This window comes from Psammomys obesus, unplaced genomic scaffold (genome assembly GCF_907164565.1).
Source record: "Psammomys obesus unplaced genomic scaffold, mPsaObe1.curated_primary_1811, whole genome shotgun sequence".
In the NCBI taxonomy this organism is placed as follows: domain Eukaryota; kingdom Metazoa; phylum Chordata; class Mammalia; order Rodentia; family Muridae; genus Psammomys; species Psammomys obesus.
The window spans coordinates 349,543-374,284 of NW_026585691.1; the positions used below are offsets into that span (position 1 = coordinate 349,543).

A 24,742-nucleotide genomic window follows, 5' to 3' on the forward strand; every position below is an offset into this window, starting at 1 on the left:
TCATGTCATGTGTGTGTGTGTGTGTGCGTGTGCCTGTGCACGCACACGTGTGTGTTCTGACCATGCCTCCTGTGACCCACAGTTGAGGCCAGTCTCCATAGTCCTCCCTGCTAACACAGAGGCTGAAGGCAAGGCTTGGATGGAACTAGCCACTCACACAGTGCTCCATGAGGATACAAGACATGCTTCCCCAAGTACACCCGAGGAAACTGACCCTGGAGGTCCGGAAGCCTGAAACTAAGGTTTGTCCTGCTCCCACACACTTGCCACCTGCCACTACCTTTATCACACACGGCCCACTTCGTGTTTGGTGTTTGTTTGAGACAGGGTCTCAAATGGCTCAGACTAGTCTCACCCAGGGGCTTGTGTATACTAGGCGATCGCTCTACCAACTGAGCAACATCCCAGATGCTCCACTCCCACCTAGTACAGAGTCTTTCTTGGTTTGCAAACTCTCGCATATTCGCCATTTCCCGTTTAGAGTGCCCACTCCTCACCTGACGAGCTCCCCACTGCGAGGCTCCCTCAGCTGTGACCACCTCCCTGACCCCTGTGCACACCCCAGCACTCTGCTAACGCTCCTGTCACAGCCCCATCACAGCCCCATCGCCCAGCCTAGACCAGAAAAGGAATGAAGCTGAAAGCTGGGAGCTCAGAATCTGGAGTCAGGCAAGACCAGGTTCAAATCCTGGGTCTGCCTTTTCCAAGTTCTGTGCCCTGACTAATTTGAGCCTTTAGAGTCTTCATGGAAGAACCATGATGTCGAAGGGAACCGAGAAGTGCCCAGACCAATAAGCAGCCAGTCAGTGGCGGCTGCCGAATCGGCCGTTACTGTCCACATTTGGCTCTTTTCTGAGATTTGGAGCTCTGAGGAGAGCCAGGAGCCACATCTGGTTTGCTGCTGTGTCTCAGCCTGGTGCTCAGTGAGTACATTTAGAGGATATCTCAGCTACCAGTCTCTAGCCACACTGTGTCCTGGCCCAGAACCCTGTGCACCATGGAAATTCTCTGCCCACTTCACATTACTGTCACGGCTGCTTCCCAAGTGGCCTAGGTCCATCTTTATCTTTGCTCTCAGACAGACGCTAATTTCCATGGCTGCTTCCTGACACCTTAACTCAGCCGCCCCCGTGCGGAAGTCTTGAAGATCTTCCCTAAGAAAATGAACAGCACAGTCCACACTAAGAGCTTGACCAGGGTAGCTCTGCGCAGTGTTGCTATTGCCATGGTGGCTTTTCTGGGGTGACTCTTTTTATTTGTTTATTTTGAGACAGGGTTTCATGTAGCCCAGGCTGGCCTCAAACTCCCTCAGTAGCCTAAGTAACTGCCTGGTCCTCCTGCCTTGACGCCCCCCCCCCCCCCAAGTAGAATGGCAGGCCTGCACTACCATAATACCTGGCTGTATTTTTTCCCATCTGTTCTGCTGTCAAAGAGCCAGAGCTGGGAAGCAGAGCTGTGAAATGCTGTCTTCTGGACAAGACATGGCCATTGCATTCACGTACTCACATCAGCTACAGGCACCGCATAAACCTGATCAAACCAGTCCGGCCAGGCATGGTGGCACGCCTTTAATCCCAGCTCTCAGAAGGCAGAGGCAGAGGGATCTCCAAGTTAGAGGCCAGCCTGGTCTGTAGAACAGAGTTCCAGGACAGCCAGGGCTACCCAGAGAAACCCTGTCTCAAAAATAAAAACAAAAACAACAATAAAAAATCAAGGCAGGCAACATTCCAGCCTGGGGTGGGGGACAGGGGTGGGGGTCATGAGGCTCCATGCCTAGTGGAAGATATATTGAAAATTGATGGTTCCCCAAGAAAGGACAGTTCTTTTTCTTTGGGGGTGGGGGGCAGGGAGGCTGTGCCATGCTCTGACGGTGAGCGACGCTGCACAGCTTGTACACACAGGCAGCATGCAGAGGACTCAGGATCTTTAAGAAAATAAAAGGACATGAAGGTGAAAGGGAAAGTGTTGGGGGAGATCTGAGGTAAATGGAAGAGGGATTTGAGGTGCCTATGGAATAGAGAAAGAATAAATTTTAAACGTTCATAAAAATGAGAGAGAGAGGTGACCTCTCAGTTAGGCTGCTGGTTGTACCTGATGGGCTGTCAGGCTGTATATAGTCTCTGAACCCTTCACCTTGCTTTTCCCTTGAAAGGATGGATGTTCCTCTGTCCTGCGTGTCTTGTTTATGCTTGGGACATATTTCTTTCCTTTGATATCTTTCCTGCAAATACTGAACATATTTGTGGCTTGAGAATCGGAGGTCTCAGAATAGACTGTTCAGGGCTTACTCATTGCCCTCCGCAGGAATACAGCTGGGACTCGGGAATGGGATTACGGAGAATGCTGGCACCCACCTGGCCCAACAGCTCAGAACAGACCTTGAAGCAGAAAGTGCTGTGCCCTGCTGGGGTGTGTACCATCTTGACACAAGTTGTGCTCACTTTATTGTTGGTGATGAAACCTGATGAGAGAGACACAGGAAACAAGGGAGCCCTCCAGGACTATCTGCATGAGAAACAGTCACCTCCCACGGCAGGCACAGATATCCCAGAGCAGCAGTGTGCCACTAAACTGCAGCTAACAAATGCAGTATGGTGGGGGTTTCCTTTATGGGGGGGGGGCTTTGGAATTTATGGCTTCGCAGTTTATAGATTCTGTTTTTTAAGCTAAAATGAATCTTCCCAGAAACTGTAAATTTGCTCAAGTTTATTTTTTACAAAACAAAAAACAGAATCTGTCTTTCCTGAACACAAATCAACTGATGATGGAGGGACAAGAGGCCGTATCTTCAAGAAGTGACTGGGTTGCAGAAAGAGGCCTGGAAGCCGGGGAGTACCGTCAAGGAGTCTGCCAGCCTGTGTGAAGACTGGCTGCACTGACAGGACCCTGGAGCAGAGGAGAGGGGCTGGAGAAAGTAACCAGGAGAGTTTGGGGCGGACTTGGAGAGGAGATGGTAGAGGTGCTGAAGAAAGTGATGTCATGATTCAAGAAAAAGATGGATGACCGTGTGTGTGTGTGTGTATGTGTGTGTGTGTGTGTGTGTGTGTGTGTGTGTATGTGTATGTGTGGTGTTGGATAACAGGGTCTCACTGTACAGCTCAGGCTGATTTCAGACTTACAGCTCTCTTGCCTCCTGCTCGCAAGCACTGAGAACACAGGTTGACACCACCATGTCCTGTCATCTTCCCAATTTTGACTCTGAACATTCAGCAATCTGGGAAATCCCCCAGGCCAAAGAAAACCTGGATGGTTGGTCATAGTCCCAGAGGTGAAGAGCAGAGAAAACAGAGAAAGAGGTACTCACCAAGGCAAAGGCAGACAAGGCTACGCCCTATACTACACCGGAAGAAGAGGGAACAATCCTCGAGGACTCAGGCCCTGTCGTTGGTGCCCTGCCCATTGCAGACCACTCCCGGAGAAGCAGCCATGGGCCCTCCTCCAGCCTGCCCAGGCTCCTGCAGCCCCGTCGTGGAGTGCCTACCTCCTTCTTCTAGAAATGTGCCGTGTTCTGAGTCTGCTGGCACAATCGCTGGGCTCGCATCCTAGCTCTACTTGTAGGTGCTCTGGGGGCTTGCGTGACTTTCTGCTGCTGCTCGGAGCGTAGATCTTTGTAGTGGCTTTGGCAATTATGGGCTGTGTGTCCAGCAGGTCTTCCCACCCCTCTTTTCCTGCTTTTTTAGAGAGCCCCTGTCCTATAACACGTAATCTTGGTGGAACTGTCAGTCATTGTGCCGTCTCCTCCAAGGCCCCAGGGATGGGTGTGTGTCCCAGACTGGGCTAGCTAAAGTATCATGTCCTCCAGACACTATGATTTGTTCAGTGGAGGGTGTGAGCTCAAACCCTGGGCTTCTCTGCTGAGTCTAGGAGGGAAGATTGTTTCTGACTTTTTAGAATCAACGAAGACAAAGCTTGGGAATGTTGCCTGCCCTGCCATCTTTCCAGAAAGGCAAAGAAACCTTTGCTGGGGGAAAGGAGACCAGAATAAAGATGAAAGAAGACATAAAAGAAAGAAGGGGCATTTGTTTGAGACTCTTGATCCTGCAGCTAGTCCAGTGTTATCTTTCTTACATGAGGATTTTTATGTTGCTTTTCTGCTTCTTTCAGTGGGTATTGAATTTCTATACTTTGCAACGGGAAAACTCTTCACCTCTGTAACATCTTTATCTACAAAAAATGAACCAAACTCCTTCTAGGGCTATTGGAAGGGTGAATGAGGTCATTGTTGCAAGCAGATTTCAAAAGAGAAAAAACTACGTACAGCCATCATATGTGGCTGGTGGGAACACAAAATGGCACAGAGAACGTGGAAACAGTTTGGGAGTCCCTCAAGCCATCAAACATAAAATTACTCTGTGACTCAGCAGCGCATCCCTTAATAACAGGGACACGCTGACAGCAGTGAATGCTGGGCCTTGTCGCTTCTGTACCAGCTTCACAAAGCAGCCTTACACAAATCCGATAGCATGGTCGATTACACGGCCCGATTTTGTGGTACCAACTAAGCCTGATTCGCTGTCACACTGTGTGGCTGTGTGTTACCCAGAGAAGTGAAGATGTCTGTTCAGATGAAAACTTGCACCCAGACGTCTGTAGCAGCGTTACTCACCATAAGCCAGAGTGAAAACAGCCCAGAGAGCATCACCTTCGGAATGCATAAACACTGCGGTTTCACCCTCCAGTGGAATGCCGCTCATGACAAAAAAGACACTGCTCTGTCATGCATGAATGTTGGAGACATTACTGAATGGGAGAAGCCAGACACAGAGGCCACATTCTGGATGATTCCATTTACATGAAATGTCCAGAACATGCAGATCCACAGAGACAGAAAGGTTAGTGGCTGCCGGAACTGCGGTGAGGGAACTCGTGGCTCACGGGTGCAGGGTGCCTTTGGGGGCTGGTGACAGCATTATGAAATTAGTGGTCACGGTGACACAACCCTGTGACTATTCAAATATGGTTCAACTATATGGTGGAATACATGATGTATTTCAATCAAAATTACAGATGAAGCCAGGCGCTGTCCACGTAGAGTTGACAGGCGCTGCTTATCAAGTCAAAGCCCAGCCCATTGAGACTCTCATCCAGTTCTCTGAGTTCCACCTGGTGAATTTCTCACATCTCCACCGCTGACTTGTGTGACACGACTAATTCTTAGCTGTGGCGATGGCTCGGTCTGCAAAGTGTCTGCTGCACAAGCATGAGGACCTAGTTCAGCTCCCCAGCGGCAGCATAAAGGCTGGGGTGGCGGAGCATCCACAACCCCAGCACCTAAAGGGCAGAGGCAGGAGCATCCTGGGAGCTGGCTAGCCAGCCAGCCTAGCTTGGTGAGTTCCAGATTCCAAGAGAGATCTTATCTCAAAAACTTTGGTGGAGGGCGTCTGGAAAAATGGCTCAGCAGTTCAGAGTGCATGCTGCTCTTCCCGAGGACAGGAGTTCAGTTCTCAGCATCCTTGCCAGGTGGCTCACAACCGTGGGTGACCATCCTCAGAGGCTCCATGCCTCCAGCCTCCATGAGCACCTGCTCTCACATGCACAAACCCACAGAGAGACACAGACACATAATTTTTAAAAACTATTTATTGGTTCCTTGTGAATTTCACATCATGCAACCCGACCCCACTCATTCCCCTCCCTTCATACTCTCTACCCTTGAGCCTCCCTCCTCCTCAACAGAGAAAAAAAATTTCACTGTGGAAACTGTAGTGTGTCACAGTGTGTCCACAGCATACCCTTGGCCCACAGCTTTTTGGTTGCAAATGTGCATTGCAATGAGTCGTTGGTCTGATCCGAGGCCTCTGGCTTCTGCTAGACTGTCAGTACTGCAATCTGGTTGGGACCCCTCTCAGATATCTTCTTGTTGCCCTGAGTCATGAAGATTCAGTAGTCTTGGGTCTGTATGACTGGCCCCTTCACACAGTCCAGCAGTTCATCAATGGGGTAGATGTTGAGGCGGATCAACCCAAAGCCCTGGATCTGGGCCTGAGAAGTATCTGAGCTGGTCAGCCTGCCAGATCTCCCTCCCCACACACCACTGGGGTAAGCCCTTCAGCACAGCCCCAGATGACCCATCCAGTACCACAGCCAGCAAGGGATGGGGCCAGTTCCTCCACTCTCATGCCATCAGGGCTAGCTCATCCGCACCCACATCGTTAGGGTGAGTTCTACTGTGCAGCCAAGGAAAGGTGCAGGGTCCACTCTCCCAAGTGCTGTAGCAGGTGAAGAGCAGGGACAGCTCTCCTGCTTTCATGACTTCAGGGCCAGCTCTCCCTTCTCTAGGTGCTTGTAGGTGGTAAGGGCTGGGGGAGGTGCATCTCTCCCTCACCTACACTGCTGCATGGCAGACAAGTTGTGGGGCCAGCTCTCCCATGCTCACACCCTCAGGGCCAGCTCTACTATGCTGTCCAGGTGAGGTGTAGGGCTCACTCTCCTGAGCATTGCAGTAAGGGAGGGACAGGGCCAGCTCTCCTGCTCTGCTGACCTCAGAGCCAGCTCTCCTGCCTGCCGTATGTGACAAGAGGAGAGGGACGAGGGGGCATCTCTCCCTCACCCATGTCAGCACATGAGAAGACAAGCAGTGATGCCAGCTCTCAAATGTTCACACCCTTGGGGTCGCCCACCAGGTGAGGCTTTACTGTGCTGTCCAGGCGAGGTGCGGGGCCCACTCTCCCAAGTGCTGCATCTGGTGAGGGGCAGGATTGGCTCTCCTGCACTTGTGACCCCAGGGCCGGGTCTCCCACGTGCTGCAGGTGGGGAGGGGAAATGGAAGAAAGGTATCTCTCCCTCATCCACACCATCACATGGGAGAAGAATGGCAGCTCTCCCACATTCACACCCACCTCCCGCTCACCTCCCACAACCAGGGCCAGGACTGCTGTGCTTCCTGGGTGATGTGTGGGCAGCTTTCCAGAGTACTGCAGTTGGCAAGGTCAGCTCTCCTGCTCTCACACTCCCAGGGCCAGCTTTTCTGTGCTTCCCATCAAGGGGTGGGGCCAGTCCTGCACAGGCCTCAGACATTAACATGTCCCTGGGCATGGGATGCCAGGGATGTTTGGCTGCTGCAAGGTCATGAGCCCACAAGTGGCCAAGACCCCACCATGGTCTCCGATGGCATCACCAGCTACTCACGTCTGGCTGTTCCTCACTACCCTCGAGTCTCCAGCTGTTCTGCCTCTCTTCATTGTGCCCACGTCCTTCTGTTCTCTTTCTCTTCCATTTCTCTGCCATTTACTTGCTCCTCTTGGTGGTGTGGGGTCTGTAAGTGTCCAGGCTGGTCTCAGGAATCCTATGTCTCACCTGTGCATTGTGGCACCAGGCAGGGGTCATCTCAGGCATGGTCCCCCTCACCAGTGCCCAAATGGTGGTCATTTCTGGCTAGCTCCCTGTCTGGGTCCCCTGGCCCCAGACTAATGGTCATCTCAGCTCGCTCCTCACTCCCGCCCAGGTGGGGGTTGTCTGTCCTGGGCCCACAGTTCCAGGCAGAGTTCATCTTGTCTCTGGATCACTCCTCACCCCAGGAGCCTGTTTGGGCCTGCATGACACCTCCAGATTGGTGGTCATCTCAGGCTCACTGTTTTCAGGAAATGTCAGGCTACTCATCTTTCAGAGGTTCACAGATCAGAACAGAGTATGGACACGGCCTCTCTCCCCTCTGCCACCTACTGAGGCACACATGACACAGCGGCCACACCTGGAACGCTTCTGAGGGAAGGCCCTCATAAATTTTTTTAAAATAACAAAATAAAACAGAGATAGATCAAGGAAGATTCTCAAAGTTGCCTCTGGCTCCACATGTGCCTGTGCATGTACAAATATGTGCGCACATGTGCACAAATATGGTGTCGTGGTGAGGGGTGATGGCTGCCGCCCTGTGGCAGAGCACTTGTCTGGCCTGCCTGAGACCCTGCGTTCCGTTCCCAGTGCCACAAAGCAAACTGAAAAGACCGTGAAACAAGATTTAATAAAGTTCACCTAAACATTGAATCAGACACCGCAGGGTCAGATTGTTGCCAGCAAGCACCCAGTATTTCCCTGTGAGGCCAACCAGGGTCAGCCTCATCCCCAGGTGGCTCCTGCTCCCTCCAGCCCTCACTGCCCCACCCTTGTCCTAGCCTGCCAGGTGACGTAGAGGGAGAAAAGAGGCCAAGAGAGAAGTTGGTTCTTTTGATCGATGGGCTCTTTGAGAACAGCAAGAGAGCCTGTCCCTTTATCATGCTTGTCTTTTCTGAAACCCAGCGCTGAGGGTGAGAAAACAGACACACTGCTTCCAGCCTAAGACCTGTGTCTCCTCTTCTCCCTTCCTCCCTTCTTCTCTCACCTTTTTTTGCTTTTTTATCTACCCTCCTCTTTCCTCTCTTCTCCTCTTTTTCCTCTCTTTCTCCCTCCTCCTTCCCTCCCTCTCCTTCTGTCTCTCTCTACTCCTCCAGGATGAAACAGCTTCCTCAGCCTTTGTAAATGGTGGACCGTCTCAGCTTACCCTCAAGGATCCTCCCTAAATGTCCACTCTTCTGGGAAGCCCTTCCCATCTCTCCCCGACATCTTTCCTCTCAGCTCCTACACATCCTTTGTACTCACCCATCTATCTATTCATCCATCCACTGACCTCCTCTGCTCCTGAAGACAAGGGGTTAAGTGTCCTTACAAACCAAGATTTGAGAGAGAGTGTGAGAGAGAAGTAACAGATGCATCAATAGCCATTTGGTTTTTCCTGTGAAGCACAGTGACGACAAGAGGAGAAAGAGATGAACACCTGTCTGCAGATCTGTATGTGGCCTTGGGAAGGTTCTCCTGAGAAAACAGTGAGTTTTAGTTTCCCTCACACACTGGCTAATGAGCTGGCTCCCTCTGCTCCTCTCCTGCTGGGAAGGCCAGCCACCACACCCACAGATTGTGGCCCAAAACCTTATTGAAAGCTTAGGCAATAAATATGCATTGAAGTTAACTGTCCATGATTGCCATGAGTGGGAGTGGTGCCTGGATTGCAAAGAGAAGCTTCGTGAATGCTCAGACGTGGCCCCTGGTCCTACCGGCCGCTTTGGAATTGTTCAGGTGTGGAGGCTGGACGGTAGAAGCTGGAGGCAGTCTGCATTTATTCCAGGGTCCCAAGAAACTCTGTGGCCTTGAGATGTTAAGCCCCAGGAAACCGGGAGACTCCAGTGTGTCAAAATGAATGTTAGTAGAGGAGGAGATCCATTGAACTTGTCCAAAGGAGATCTGACGCAGAGTGGCCCTGGGTCAGCTCAGGTTCCCCTATGGTCTATACGCGGCGCTTTCCCCTAGAAAACAGACACTTTATCTCCCTTTTCCTGGGCAGACACTGGTTTGGTTGGGGATGGCGGAGAGGCAGGTGCCGCGCTGGCGAGGAGGCTGGCTCTCAGGAGCAGTCGTCTATTATGACTCTGAGGTTAGATGGGGCTTGGATGGGGGTGAGAGAGATGGAGAGGGCGTGGGGGCAGCAGCCTGCCGCCGGCCCAGGTGGCAGAGGGGCCGAGACTGGCCGGGAGCCAGGCCCGCCGCGGCGTCCGCGCCCCTCCCCGCCGCCGAGCCCTCCCACTTCCTCTGCGCCGCTGTCCGGGAGCCGGAGCAGCGCAGGCTCCCGACGCCGGCCGCGCGGACCGAGGCTGCCGCTCTAGCCCCGCCAGCACCGGACACCGCGCCGCGCTGCGGGCCATGGACCTGCCCAGGGGTCTCCTGGTGGCCTGGACCCTCAGCCTCTGGCCAGGTACGCGTCCCCTCCCTCCCGTTGCTTCCGGGAGCCCCTCCTAGTCCTCCAGGACCTTCGCTCCAGCGGTGTGGAGAGAGATGCGACGCACCTCCCTTGGCAGCACTTGGGGACACAGGTCTGCCGGGCCCGGCTGAGGTTGACCGGTCCCGCCAAGATAGCCAAAGAGGGAGGTGTGCCTGGGAAACTCTTTCCAGGACTTTGGTGTGTTTGGGGAGGAGAAGAAGGGACTAGGGTTGCTGGGACCGCTGAGCACTTCGGGTGTCCCCGATGCTGCTCTGGGGACAAGTTCCCACGTGGCCACCCGGCCACCCGGACATCCCTCCCTTGTCCTAGCTGAGGAAGGGGACAGATCGGGCCAGCGAGTGTGACCCTGCTGCCCTCCCGCCACCCCAGGCGGAGCGTCCTGAAGCCGGGAGGGCCAGACCGTGGCGGCCCTAGGAGGCCCCGGTCCCTTCGGTCTGGCTGCTTGGCGTTGGCAGCCCCTCCAGCTCCTCCACAGGCAGTGGGCACAGCCCCCCAGCCCAGCTCCGGTGGGAGAGCGACTTGACACCAGCGTAGGGTCCGGCAGCGTCCCCAGCTCGCGCTCGGAATCACGTATCCGGGAACCCGGGGGAGCCGCCGCCGTCGCCCCGCGCCCCGCTAATGCGCTCCAGGTGTGGGCACGCAGCGGGAGCCCCGGGCCCGCGGGGAGGGGAGAAAGGCAAGCTCGGGGGCTCGCAGGCTGGACCCCCAGCCCTGCCTCCCGCAGCCGGCGCTCGGCCCCCAGCTCTGCCTCCCGCTGCCCAGCACGGCTGCGGCCGGCCCTCGCCGCTGCGCGCCTGCCCAAAGCTTCCCGGCCCCTTCCCGGCGCGGCGGGACGCTCGGGGCCGGCTGGAGGACCCAGCCGGCCGGGCACCGGCAGCGGCTTGGTGCGCTTGTGAGTGGCTCTGGATCCAGTAGGAGGGGACAGAGGCGGTGACAGCTGGGCAGGTGCCCTGAGGTAGAGCACGCGGAGACCCACCCCTACCCAGTCGGGTTCGCGCTCCAAGCAGTGGTTGGACGGTCCAGACGGGGGCACACGTGTGCCCTCGTGTCCTTCGCGGCTTCTGGGATCGCCTGCAGATGAAGGGCCTCTTGAAACTAGCTGGGTTTCCTTCTGATCGCAGACACAGTTGGAAACAAACTCTCCCGCGTGAAGCCTGGGGCTTGGGGGAGGGGCGGGGGAACACTGCCAGCTTCGCTTCTGGAAAAACCGGGGACAGAAGCCTGCGGGGGACACTTGGGCAGGGAAGGAACTGTCTGCGCTCACTACAGGCCCAGCCATAGCAAGGAGATGAAAATCCCTGGGGGGCTCCAGACAGGTGTCCCCAGAAAACAGGGCAGTCTGAGCATCCCCAAGCTAAAAGCAGGAGTTCGGAGGGGGCTCTGCGCAGAGACCTTGTGGCTTTTCCTCTCCTGGGGACACTGGAGGCAGAATTCTGAGCTGGTGGAAGCCGTCCGGAGGGCTGCGGCTTGATGCTTGCTAGTGCTGGTGACACTGCAGGGAGTGGGGCCCTGCGGGACGGGGTGCTGAGGGACTCTCAGGACACGGCCTGTGACTCATCGCTCCCTTTATACGAAGAAAACCGCTTCTGCGCTCTGTCTGGTCAGCCTGGGCTTTTGGAATATGGGACTCATTAAACCTATCAGTCGGCATTAGACGGCCTCGGCTTGCAGGAAGAACGTAGAGATCACGTGCCCGCTGGGCCCTGCTGGGGCTCAGGGGAGCAAGAACTAAGAGACAAACAGACTTGTGCGGGACTGACCGGAGCAGAGGCATTAGGGCCAGGTATGTGTTGGAACAGGAGAGATTCAATGTCGAGCAGACAAGCAAGGGAGGCTCCCTGGAGGAGGAATTGGATCCCTTAAAAAGCGTAGTGAGTGAGCTTAAAATGACACCACTCATATTTCAAAGAACAAAAGGGTCACAATTTGTGTGTAGGTGCTCAAGTGTGTGTGTGTTTGTGTGTTTGTGTGTATCTGTGTGTATGTGTGTATGTGTGTATTTGTGTGTGTCTGTGTGTGTGTCTGTGTGTCTGTATGTGTGTTTGTGTGTGTGTCTGTGTATTTGTGTTTGTGTGTGTGTGTGTATGTGTGTGTGTTTGCATGTGTGTGTGTTTGTGTATATGTGTGTGTGTTTGCATGTGTGTGTGAATGTGTGTGTGTTTGTGTGTATGTGTGTGTTTGGGTGTGTGTGTTTATTTGTGTGTATATGCCGATGAGTGTGGAGGCCTTAGAACACCTTCAAGTGTTATTCCTGGCACCGTGCAGCACTGCCCACAATTCTGAGACTGTCCCTCACTGACACTGGACTTTCCAAGTCGGCCCGGCTCTCTGATGAGCCCCAGAGCCCTGCCCGTCTCCACGCCCCAGCACTGGGGTGACAAATGCATGCCACAGTGCCAGTTTTCATTTAAAGCGTAAAGGTGCCTGACTAGTCTGACCTCTGTGTGCTGGAAGGGTTTGGGGATCTCTGGGTCACTTCCTGACCCTAGTGCAGGATGACTTTGGTCTCTCACCTGTGAATTATACGGGTCTGAGGGAAGACACAAACAAGACAAATCAGGAAGTGTGACGATGAAGACCCCAGAGTCTCAGTGTCTGGAATTGACCGGGCTCTGCAGTTAGGCCAAACTGCCCCTATCTAATTCCTACCTGTGCCTCAGTTTCTCCTCTACAAGATAGGGCGAGTAACAGAACATGTAAAGTATTACAAAGACCAAGTAAGCAAGTTTCGTAGAGTTTGGCGAGTGCCACCATATTAAACCGTCTTGTCTCTGGCAGCCACACAGTGGGTCAAGGCTCTGCTCTTAAGTAAGGCTCAAAGGGTGCTCGGAGAAATCTAGGGAAGTATACTGGAGGCTCAGAGACATGTGTGCCAGGACCCTGAGTAAACCAAGACTCCCCTACTTCTCCCAGCAAGGGCCTGGCCCTACCTTGTGGTCCCCAAACTGAAGGACTTAATATTTGGCACTGAGGTTATCCTAAAACCAGTTTGATCTTGGTGTGGTGGTTCTTTGGTGTTGGGGGGGGGGGGCAGAACACCTCTGTTATCCTGGTAGGTGGAGGTCACCTCAACAAGAAAGCCAGTGAGTACCAGCCCTGTGGCTATCAGACTGCTCCAGCCTGCTCTCCAGCTCAGAAGGGCCCAGGCTGAGAATGCCTGCCCCGTCCAAGCCTCTCAGCCACCACTAGCTGGGCCTTGAGTTTCCGAGGAAATAAGGCTGAGTTTCCCTCTTTTTCTGTTTAGCTACCATACCTGTGGCCCCCTCCTCAAAGAGGAGATGCAAATCATACCCTTCTCATGGATCCCTGCCACACAAGTGGGCACCCAAGGAGCTTACCCAGCTCTCCCCTCCTACTTGCCCTCTCTGAATCTCACTCTTTTCCTTCCAAGAGCAGACCCTCACCCTGCCTTCATCCTCCCCATCCCCAAACACCACCCCACTGTCCTGTCCCTGCTGCTTGGATTAAAACTAGGCTCTGGGCCGATTGCCTTGGCTCTTGCTTTGAGGACGAGGACGGGAGTTGATCTGGGGAGTTTAGGAACTCTCCTCTCCACAATACCAAGTTTGGGATATCGCTGTCTCTCCTCAAGCTTCAAGTTCTTCTTTTTGGAGTCAAAGCTGGTCACTGCAGTGCAGCCTTAGATAGAAGGGGTCATCATGATCAAAACTCACACCTGGAAGCTGGGAAGAGCCTCCGTCAGGAAAATGCTTGCCATGCAGGTCCGAGTTCTCAGAACCCATGTGAAAAAGCCAGGCCCAGCACCACATGCCTGACGTCTCGGAGCTGGGAGACAGAGAATGCCTGTGGTGAGCTGAATCAGAGAGCTCTGGGTTCAGTGAGACCTAGCCTCAAAAGTAAGGCAAAGGGTGAGCAAGGGAAGCCTGACCTTGACCCCTGGTCTATGTACACTTAGCATCCACACACACGAACATGTACACACAGCACGCGCAGCACACCTCAAACAGGACATCTTTCCTGCCCGCTTAATGTCTAGTCTGTCCCTACCCTTGCTACCCCCATACTGAAGACTGTCACCAAGGAGCCTTAGCCTTGTGAAGTTACCTTCCCCCAAAGAGAAGGTGAGCTCCAGAGATACCCACACACCCTTAGCATTGAGTGCCTGCTATAGGGAGCAGGGGCTAAAATGGGGACAGTCCCATCCCCAGCAGGGCAATCCTCATCGTATCCATTCTCAGCCAGATGCCCAGAAGTTTGTTAGCAGTGATGGGAAAAAGCAAAAAGAGAGACGGAGTCATCTACAAACTGCAGTCCATGGGAGTTTTCACTCGGTGTCCTTAAGACCTAAGCTATGATATGTGTGAAATCTCACCTGGAGGGGACAGTCTGTGTGGCCGGCCCCTCCCTGCTGCCTCTCATCTCGTTCACTGGAGCATTAACTGTTTATCACTTGCTGAGCAGTGACAGCACGCACATGTGCTGGGGAGCCAGACCGCCACCTTCAGATCCCTTCCAGGTGGGTGATCCTGAGCGGGGCCCACGGGGGCTCATTTCCTGAACTGTAAAATGAGGAGAAGAACCACTTCTCAGGACGGTGCTCTGGTTAATGGCCCGTATGTGATCCATCCACGTTCACTGCACCAAACAGTCCTTGGCAGCCCCTACGCCTCTGTCTGTGTGAGCTGGTAACACCACTCTCATGGTTTCTTCTTTTCTTTCTGTATATGGGTGTGGGTGAGTGTGTTCATTCAATGCCACCTGTGTGGGAGTGTTTGTAAATGCCAGAAGAGAGTATCTGATCCCTTGGAGCTGGATTACAAGTGCTTGTGAGCTGCATGGACATGAGTGATGGGAACCAAACTCAGGTCCTCTGGAAGAACAGTGAGGGCTCTTGGCTGCTGAGCCATCTCCACAGCACTTCATCTTTTCTTACTTGGTTTGTGTCAGGCACTGTGGCAAGCTCTCATGGGGTCCTCATGGAGTCACAACTTTGATTACCAGGTTCCATGAGAGAGGTGTCCAAGGTCAGAGCCATACAGTCAGACCTCTCTGACCCCCAGAATCTCTGCTCTTTTTCTCTCCAGTGTGAGGGTAGTATTGAACTCAGGACCTCATTCATTCTAAGCAAGCACTGAGCTGAATCCCTTGGCCCACAAGCCTCTACTCTTAATTCATGTGTGATGTTCTCTTTAGAAAGTAAGCCTTGGGTCATAGAAAACAATACGATGCTCTTGTGAGAAAGAAACTCAGGAGGCATGGGGTCAGAATGCAGATGCCCACTCTCCGTGGGCAGGAGCAGGGCAGCCTCCCCTCCATTCCGAGCTGTATAAAGACTCCAGGCCAGACAATGAGAAGTGGTCTCCAGGTGATTCATCCGTCAGACCCTCCCAAAGGTTCTATCACCTGCCTGCCTCCAAGTACCCAAACACTGAGTGCCCAGGTGCCCCATAGCCCACTCTTTCCCTCCCACAGCCGCATCAAGACACACCTGCTCAGAGTTTCAGCCTAATAAGCTAATTGATGCTGAACATTGCTAATGAGGGAGGACAACTTGATGTGTCCTACCCAAAGACATTTGCATTTTAACTGAGTGGTGCTTTGAGCCAAAGGAACTGAGGTAGGCCTTGGGGAAGCAGACCATGCTGGGCATGGTCCAGCCCCTCAGCATCCTGGTCTGGCAGGTCCTTCCCTAGAGACTGCCTCTGATGGACAGCCTGACGCTATAGGGAGAAAAAAACCCAGCATGAGGCTTGGATGATGGTGCTCAAAAGTAGGCAGAGATTTTTTTTTTCCTTGTGGCATGTGGGGCAAGTTGCGTGAGTTGGTAGAGCAACACACTCCAGGATGCCAAACAGAATGGCATGGGGAAGGTGTTTCTGTCTCTGCCTTAGCGGCTGACAGCTAGCTCTCTTCCTTCACCATCACCTAACTAAGCCAGACTCCCAGGACCCCTGAGAGTGATTTCCAGGGCTCAGCAGCTCTTTTCGGGGAAATCACGCATGGACTTGAGAGTGCCACTCCCAACAGTCTGAGAAGAGCATCGCATGTGTTTCTCTTGTCTGTAAGGAGATGTGATGTGTCTCAGATGGATGGAGTTTGCTGGCTAGCTAATCTAGCCACACCAGTTAGCTCCAGCCTCACTGAGAACCCTGCCTCAATAAACAACAAACAAGCCACCTAGATGATCTACCCAGCTTGCCATGTGATCCCATCCCCACTCCCCCTCCCCAGCAGCTCTGTGCCTGCCTGGCCTACCCAGCTTGCCATGGGTTCCCATCCCCGCTCCCCCTCCCCCCATCCCTGTTCCCCTCCCCCGGCAGCTCTATGCCTGCCTGGCCTTTCCGTGGATTCTAGAGAGCTGACCTGTGCTCCTCATGCTTGTGCCAGCTCTTTACCCACTGAGCCATTTCCTCATGCACCTTGTTTTTTGTTTGTTTATTTATTTGACCCCCGCATATACAGTCTGGGAACCCCACTAGTGTGATTCCAAGGCTAGCCCTTAGTCCTTCCTTACCACAGAGCATTCCAACCATCTTCTCCTGCTGCCTTGAGAGCACAGCATCCACAGAGGGTACATCTCTGAGTGCCTGTAGCCCCAGCTTTTACACAGGGCTGTCACAGCAGGCACCCAGCATATGCAGAGTGCAGGAAAGGGCTATCTGTCCCCCCAGGAAAAACTGAAGATATCTGAGGACAAAGCCAGAACAGGTGCCTGGCTTTGCACATCACTCCAAGAGGCCCTAACACAGTAGCCTGTAGGAGCCAGATACCATAATGGGTGCTCTGGTATGGGCGGGAATGCTCTTATCGGAGGAGCCTATGATTTCGTGAGAGTGAGCAGAGTTTGGGAGAAATGACTATGATACAGGAAAAGACGTAAGAAACGCTATAAGGGACTTCAGTTAGAGGACTCGGGTTTCAGTGGAAAGAGGCAGACTATGGGTGAGGACGGATCCTCCAGCAGGAAGGGCAGGTGCTAGGAGTATGTCTGGACAAATTCTTTAGTGTTCAGTCAGCAGGATGCTGGGGGGAGAGTGTGGGGTGGGGCTATAGGAATGGAGCAGCCAGCGAAGGCCACTGAGATAGGACCTAAGTGCCAACTAGAACACTTGGGTTGGTAGACAGGAGCCACTGAAGGGATCTAAGGGAGGAAGGGTAGACAGATGTTCTACTCTGTGTCTCGGGAAGCTTCCTGAGGGGATTAGGGGGGAGCTGATAACATAGGGCAATGACAAGCAGCGAGAAAGATAGGGTGTCCACTGCGGTGACCCAGACAAGAAAACCCAGAGCCTGAGATGAGTGTGGGGGAAATGAAAGAGAAGTGAGGCCAGGAGGTGAAGTCTCATCATGCTGAGTCCTAAGAGAGGGTTAGTGTAGGAGGCAAAGGGTCAGGGGCCCTGGTCTGTGGAGAGTATGAGAGGTGAGGAGGTTCAAACAGTGAGTCTTGGGTCATCTCTGGACATGGTGGGGCTTGTGAGGTGGACGGAGGGGTATTCAGGGCCAGGATGGCTAGAATCCCAGAACCAGGAAGGACTAGTGTTTGAACTAGGACCCGTCCCACAGCTGGCCTCAGGAGCCTACTGATTGAGTGAGTTCTAGCACCCAACATCACAGAGACTGCCCCTCCATCCCTCTTCCAGGCCACAAGCAGTGATTCATGCCCCAAACTTAAAGAGAACTCCAATTCTGGTTTTTAAAGAGCAGAAGAAACCACTGAAAGAGCCAGGCCAGACCACAAGCCAATCATCAGTCATGGAATGTGCTTGCTGCTGACGGTGGAGCCAGCCAGGGGCAGAGGCCCAGACAGATCCCAAAACAGGCCCCGCCCATCCTCCCAAACAGGACCAAATTGTTACCCAAATGCTCTTTCAGTATGGGCCTGCATGAGTTCTCTCCCACACATCTTAAACCTAGCCCTCTTGCTGCCTCTGCACCAGAGCCTGGTCCCAAATCACCCTGGACTGGAAGCACCCCTTCAAGTCCCCACTCTTTGGTCAATCCAGAAGACTAAGGCCAGGAGGCCGGCAGAGCCTGAGAGGGAAGGCTTGGAGAAGTCCCCAAGGCTTATGGTAATAGGTGTCTACTGGGTCTCCCTGACTTTTTCTTTGTCTGTAAAGGCTATTCTGCCATACAACCAAGATGATACTTGTCAGCTTGGACCAGGCCGCCAACCCTCCCGGGCTCCCCTCCTCACCCTAAGAAGACCTCAGCTTTCCTGACTCGTCTTCAACTGATCCTAGGGTCCCACAGCCCCAGACACCATGTGTATTAGTTACTTTGTATTAGTTATTAGTTACTAATACTTTGTATTAGTTACTTTGTTTTAGTAATACTTTGTATTAGTAGTTATGAAGCTACGATAAGACACTGTAACCAAAACCAAAAATCTTAAGGAAGATGATTTCTTTGGCTTATGCTCCAGAAGGATGAGTCCATCCTGGCCGGGTGGAGACATGACATCAATTGGCAGTCATGGCAGTGAGCTGAGAGGGCACATCGCTAACAGCAAGCACCAGGCAGAGAAAGAGAGCAAACGGGAAGCAGGCTGAGGCTTTAGGAGAGGCCCCAGCAGTGACGGGCTTCCTCCAAGGCTGCAGCTCTTTATAACCAGTTATGGCACCACCAACTGGAGCCCGAGCCTCTGGGGGACATTCTCATTCAAGCCGCCGCACCTGGGACGCTCCCCCTGCGGACCCTCGAATGCTTCTTTTCAGGTGCCCATCTCACCAGTTACTGCTCACTAAAATCGCACCCTCCTCTACAGACTCTCACGTAGACAGATGCCCTCCTACGCCTTTCCTGCCTTAGCACCCAAAAGGCACTGAATTCCGTCTGACATTATGGCCTGCCTCCTTTATTCATGTTGTACGCTTCAGGCCCTAACAAATCCAAGGAGAGCAAGATCTTTTCTCTACTGTTTACTTAGGTATCGTAGGCTCCAGCACTGGACCTGGCCACAGTAGGTGAGCAATAGTTATAGAAATGGACAGATGCATTGGTGGAATTCCACCCAGCAGTTCACAATGCTCATACTGCTCATAATGTCCATATTGGCTGGTAAATGGCTCCCTACTCACCCTTCCTAAGACGCCAGACTGCCATGCTGACATTTATAGTTATAATTTATAAATGAATCTTTCCAGGCTAGAAGAGTTTGGTAGACATGCCAAGGAAGCCTGCTGATGGGCATGGAGGGGTGAATGGGTGCACCACAGGCTGGCCTGGATACGAGATAGCAGGGAACACAGAAAGGGACATGCAGGCTTATAAAAGGGGCACCCAGGCAGGAGGGGGCCACAGAGAAGAATGTAAAATGCTGTGTTTGGGTGCCAATGTTGCAGTGCAGAATGCAGTCCTGTCGCCTGCCACCTAACAAAATGGCTGCACCAGGAGGAGATGGGGAGACTGCTCATGGGCCCCAAGTTAGCACTCAATCTCTAGGAGTCATGTGATCTCTCCCTGGTGGCTTGTGGGAAACCTGGCTACAGGTGGCAGGTCTGAGTCTGCACGCTACCAAGCCCTTCTTAAGAGCATGGCTCTCAGGTGTGATGGTTCAGCACCTGCCTAGAGTGTGGCTCTCAGACATAAGGGTTCTGAGCGTGGCACTCAGACTGATGTAGACTTGAAATCACTTGGTCAAGATCACCCAGATGATAAAACCACAGCCTGGGGTTTGGACCAGGCAGCCAAACTTCACAGATGGATCCTAAGGGAGCTTAGAGGGGCTTTCTCAAGGCCCACTGCTATCAATCAAGAGAAATGGACCCCAAACTCAGCAACAATTTGACCATCTTGAGAGCCTTTCTTCTTGCTCCCCCCTTTTGTTTCTTTCCATCCCTCTCTTTATTTCTTCTTCCCTTTCCCCCTTTCCAGGGTCTCATGAGGCCCAGGCTAGCCTTGAACTCACTATGTAGCCAAAGATAACCTTGAGCTTCTGATCCTCCTACCTCTGCCTCTCAAGTACTAGGTCCACAGGTGTGTTTAGCACATCCCGTTGAGGCACTGAGGATCAAACCCAGGGCTTCGTGGGAGCTGGGCAAGCACTACAGACTGCGCCATGTCCTCAGCCCCTTTCTTGCTTTTCCACTCACACAACTTTGGCTAACCTTTGTGTGTTCCACATAGACCCAGCCACCACACCATAGGTATACCAGGTGCCGCCACACAGTCCCCAGGAAGGACAGATCCCCTTCAGCCTCTGCTCCCCAGAACTGAGAAGCTATGGGGCACACAGTTTGACTGGATGTTCACCATTGCTGCAATGTGACTTCTTGGCTGCTTGTCCTCCTGTGGGTTTTTTGAAGCTCCCTTAAGAGAGAGCTGTCCTCTTGGGGGTCACAGGGTCTGGAGAGGCTAGCAGGTGCCCAGTTGACAGGACTGGTCATTTTCCCTCACTTTCCCCAGGATGCATCTTGAGAGTATGTTCCCACCACCAAACTGCAATACCCCTCTTGTTTCTGACTCTCCCCATTCCTGGGGGTGGGCCAAGACACTTCCTTGGGTGCCCTCAAGGTGAAACATTTTTCTATGAAGGCATCTATGAAGGTGGTTTGAAAAAGAACAGCCTCCATAAGCCCATAGACAGTGGCACTATTCAGAGGTGTGGCCTTGTTGAAGTGGGTGTAGCCTTGTTGGAGTGGGTGTGGCCTTGTTGGAGGACATGGTCACTGGGGGTGGGCTTTGATGGCTCAGAAGTTCAAGCCATGCCCAGTGTGGCTGTCTTTCCTGTTGCCTTCAGATCAAGATGTAGAACAGCTCCTTCTCCAGCACCATGTCTGCTTGCATGCTGCCATGCTTCCCGCCATGATAATGGACTAAGTCTCTGAACTATAAACCAGCCCCACTTAACTGTTTCCTTTATAAGAGTTGTCATGGTCACAGTGTCTCTTCACAACAATAGAAACCCTAACTAAGACATATCAGTGTGCATATCAGTCTGTGAGCCTTCCTCAAGAAGAAGAAGAAAAAGAAGAAGCCCCCAAATTCCCTCCCAACAAAGGTTGCTAGTATATGAAGGCTTAAGTAAAGAGAAGTTTGCAGCTTTTCCTATGCCTTGCCAATTCTAAAAAAAAAAAAAAAAAACTCTTCTTCCAGGAAGCCTTCCTGGGCAGTTGCTAAATAACTGCCATGTTACTATGAGCTTCTCTACCTCAGTAGGAGCAGCCCTACTCCTCAGGAGTGGTCTAGAGCCCCTAGCAATGGGGCCCCTTTACCTCCTCCTCTTACGTTCTCCCCCTCCCCCATAGCATCAATCCATGTTGCCCAGTGTCCAATACACTCTTCTTGCCATGGCCTCTCTGGCAAGTCCTACCAGCCAGGACCCTCTTTTCCTCAGACCTGGCTCTGCTGCACCTGATACCCAGGAAGCCATGTTTGACAGAGCATATCGCTTCCTACCCCATCTCTGCTGATCAGGGACTGTGTGGAGTAGCTAGTTAGCCCACCAGAGCCTGTCGAGGCCACTCCTGAATGCTACTGAGTGCTTCCAGACCGTGCTCACTCACTTCTAAAGGAAATACCTGGCCATACTGTTTCTAAAAGCCCCTTGGGGTTTCTGCTCTTGACTTCTGAGACCACTTCCCAAGCCTGAGCTCTGACCATAAAGCCGGATGCACAGAAGGAAGACACTGACAATAAGGATTTGTGTGTGTGTGCAAGCACATGAGCAGGTACACACAGAGGGCAGAGAGCAGCCTCAGGTGTTACTCCTCAGGTGACACCCACCTTGTTTGTTTGAGACAGTCTGTCATTGACTAGGGGCTGCTCTGTGAGCCCCAGGTTTGGACCCGGCTCCACATCTTTAACCCGGCTCCACATCTTTAGCACCAGGATTACAAGTGCACGCTGCCCGTGGCGGTTTGAATAGCTTTGGCCCGTGGGCAGTGACACTATTAGGAGGTGTGGCCTTGTTGGAGTAGGAGTGTCCTTGTTGGAGGAAGTGTGTCACTTGGAGGCGGGGCTTTGGGGGATCCTAGCACTCAAGCTCCGCCCAGAGCGGGACAGTCTCCACCTGGCTGCCTTCTGAACAAGATGTAGAACTCTCCAGCACTATGTCCGCCTCTATGCTTCCCATCATGATGATAATGGACTGAACTTCTGGAAACAGTAAGCCAGCCCCAGTTAAATGTTTGCCTTTATGAGTTGCCTTGGTCATGGTGTCTCTCCACAACAATAAAACCCTAGCAGAGCCACCGCCATATCCACTTTTTTAACCTGTGTTCTCAGGGATTGAGCTGAGGTCTTCATGCTTATGCAATGAACACTCTACTGGCTGAGCAACCAGTCAGTCCTAGGGACTCTATCACCAGGGAGCAGGCTGGACCTTGATCTTCCCCACATCCGTGAGGAATCGTGGGTCCCAAGATGGCCCTGCCCCCTCGAGGCTCAGCAGCAAGACCTTCACAGAGTCTGACTTGCATTGCTCCCATGTCAAGATGCTCACCACAAGCTAGGCAGTCCTCTGTAACCTAGTGACAGCTTCATGGGAAAGAGCAGTGGAAAACGAGAAAGTACAGCGGGGAATAGAGATCATGTTGCAATCACAAAAAACTGACCTTTCCCAGCACTCAGGAAGTAGAGGCAGGAAGAGCTCTGTGAGTTCAAGGCCAGTCTGGTCTACAAAGCAACTTCCAGGACAGCCAAAGCTATTATACAAAGAAACCCTGTCTCAAAAAAAATTTTGAACTATACCCAAACCCAGAAGGACTTCCACATGAGTCCCAAGGAGCCAAGCCTTCCCCTCCTCAGTCTCCCGACCCCAGCGAGAAAGCCAGCAGCATCTAGTGGGTCTACGTTGAGCCCGATGGAGCCAGAGAACATTCTAGATGGGTGTGGACATGCACTGCAGGGTGAGTCTGCTGGCTTGGAAAGGAAGGGCGTCCCGCAACTCCTTTTTTTAGTTGACATTCAAAGAACCAGAACTGGGTGGCCCCCCTGATCTCTGGGTCCTCATTACCCTCCTTCCTCTTGTCCAAGGGAAAACCCTGCCACAAATTGCACATCTCCAGTTTTGCCCTGCTCTTTGCCCGGCTTTGCCCACTTCCCCGGCTGAGGCCAATCTTGGGTGCACAGATCTCTTTATTTACACACTCAAAGCAAAGCACAGGAGCTGGAAACCAAACCAAGTTTTTCAGGCTGGTTAGTATGTCAGGGAAAGGCGGACACAGAAGAGCTGTTAAGGCCGATACTGTGCCAGTTACATGTGTGCAAACAGCACCGCAGCCAGTGAGTGACCTGGAGTGCCCAGGCAGAACGAGCACACATGGATTTCTCTGAGTCCTTTGTGAAGACTCAGGGATCGGGCACCTAGTCCAGTATGTTCCTTTTCCAGGGAAGGAAGCTGAGCGCCAGGAAGAAGAGATTCACACCTCACGAAACACAAACTCGAAGCCCCACTGGGGTTGGAACTGAGGCTTCCAGGGCCAAATCCACCACTCGAAGTTTCACCTTCCCTGAAGCCATAGCTCTCATAGCCCCGTTAATCTCCATTGTCAGGCTAGTGTCTCACCCTTGTACCCTTTCTTTCTATCTTTCGCAAATATACTAATCACCTGCTGTATACTGAGTCTTGTCCTGGGCGCTAAGAATAAAAAGGAGAAGACAAAGTCCCTTCCAGTGCTGTGCTGTGACATGGATATCAGTTGATTTTGTCTCTTAGGGTGAAGTGGAGATAATTTGTGTGTGTGTGTGTGTGTGTGTGTGTGTGTGCAGCTATGAGTGTTGGTAGGGTGCATGCATACATGCATGGCACATGTGTGGAATCATGTGGAGGACAACCTTGCAGGTCTTTCCTTAGGAACGCTCTACCTTGTTTGAGACAGGGTCTCTCATTGGCCTGGAACTTGGCTAGCTGGCCCACAAGTTTGCAGGTCTCTGCCTCCCATAACAGGTGAGCAGTGTAGTGCCTGGCCTTTGACATGGGCTTTGTGCATCTGAACTCTGGAACTCCTGCTTATGAGGCAGATGCATTACTGTGTGCGCCTTCTCCCCAGCCCTGCCGTGGAGAGAATGCTTATGTGAAGCAGGTGCCAATTACCCTGGTGTAAATCTTTCCTGGTCAGTTTGAAAACTACCAACACAACGTGGCTAAATGTGAGCTTGAATGTGATCAGCTCTTGTGGGAAGACTCCAGCACATACTTATCCCTTCCCTTGTGTGATTTAAACCATCTGCAATTTTTTTGACTGTGAAGGAAGTAAAGAAGAGGGAGAAAAAATGGGACAAAAATGGGTCAAACAATTTCAGAGGCTTGACATTTAAAGTCAGTGTTGAGAGGGAGCCATCAGGTTGAGTTATACCTTATAGAAAGGTATATATATAACTATATAAGGTTGAGTAAATACCTTATAGAAAAGGACTGGCTGATGGCTCAATTAGTGAGTTGCTCGCTAGGAGCATGGCTCAGTTAGTGAGGTTCTCTCTAGGAGCATGGCTCAGTTAGTGAGGTGCTTGCTAGGAGTATAGCTCAGTTAGTAAGGTGCTCGCTAGGAGCATGGCTCAGTTAGTGAGGTGCTTGCTAAGAGTATTGCTCAGTTAGTGAAGTGCATGCTAGGAGTACAGCTCAGTAAATACTTGCTGTGGGGTTAAGGATGGCTCAGTTGGCTCAGTTATGACTATGAGGGCTTCAGCTGATTTCTACAATCCATGTGTAAAAGCCTGTGAGTGGGGTATACACACTTGTAAGCCTAGTTCTGGAGAGTGAGTGACAGGTGAATCCCCGGGGCCTGCCTGTCAGCAGCCTGCTGGGTGAACTCTATGTCAGTGAGAGACCCCGCCTCAGAAAACAAGATGTACAGCATCCTGAGGAAGGGCATGTAAGGCTGTCCTCTAGCCTTCACACACTCAGGCACACACCTGTACAACAGAGAGAGGGGAGGAGAGAGAGGGGGAGAGAGAGAGGGAAACAGGGAGAGAGAGAGATCTCAGAGAAGAACGTTCCAGGCAAAGAGAACAGCGTCAAAGTGGAAGGAGCTGGAGTGTGTGAGGCCCCATGGCTGGAGGACAACAAGTAATAAAGACTATGACATTTCAGCA

At 52.5% G+C, this 24,742-nt stretch overlaps 1 protein-coding gene and 1 non-coding gene across 2 annotated transcripts in view; one reads left to right on the forward strand and one right to left on the reverse strand.

The window, feature by feature from the left end:
• Window positions 1-7,582: 7,582 nt before the first annotated feature.
• On the reverse strand, window positions 7,583-7,712 carry LOC129670347 (small nucleolar RNA SNORA17). The gene has a single exon (XR_008719179.1). It is a non-coding gene; the product is annotated as a small nucleolar RNA SNORA17 (small nucleolar RNA).
• A 3,506-nt stretch (window positions 7,713-11,218) lies between these two features.
• Itga11 (integrin subunit alpha 11) overlaps window positions 11,219-24,742 on the forward strand; it is a 97,863-nt gene continuing 84,339 nt past the window's right edge. The window contains exon 1 of the mRNA XM_055596710.1: window positions 11,219-11,348. Within this exon, the coding sequence (XP_055452685.1) occupies window positions 11,219-11,348 (130 nt within the window). The remainder of the gene's footprint in view (window positions 11,349-24,742) is intronic.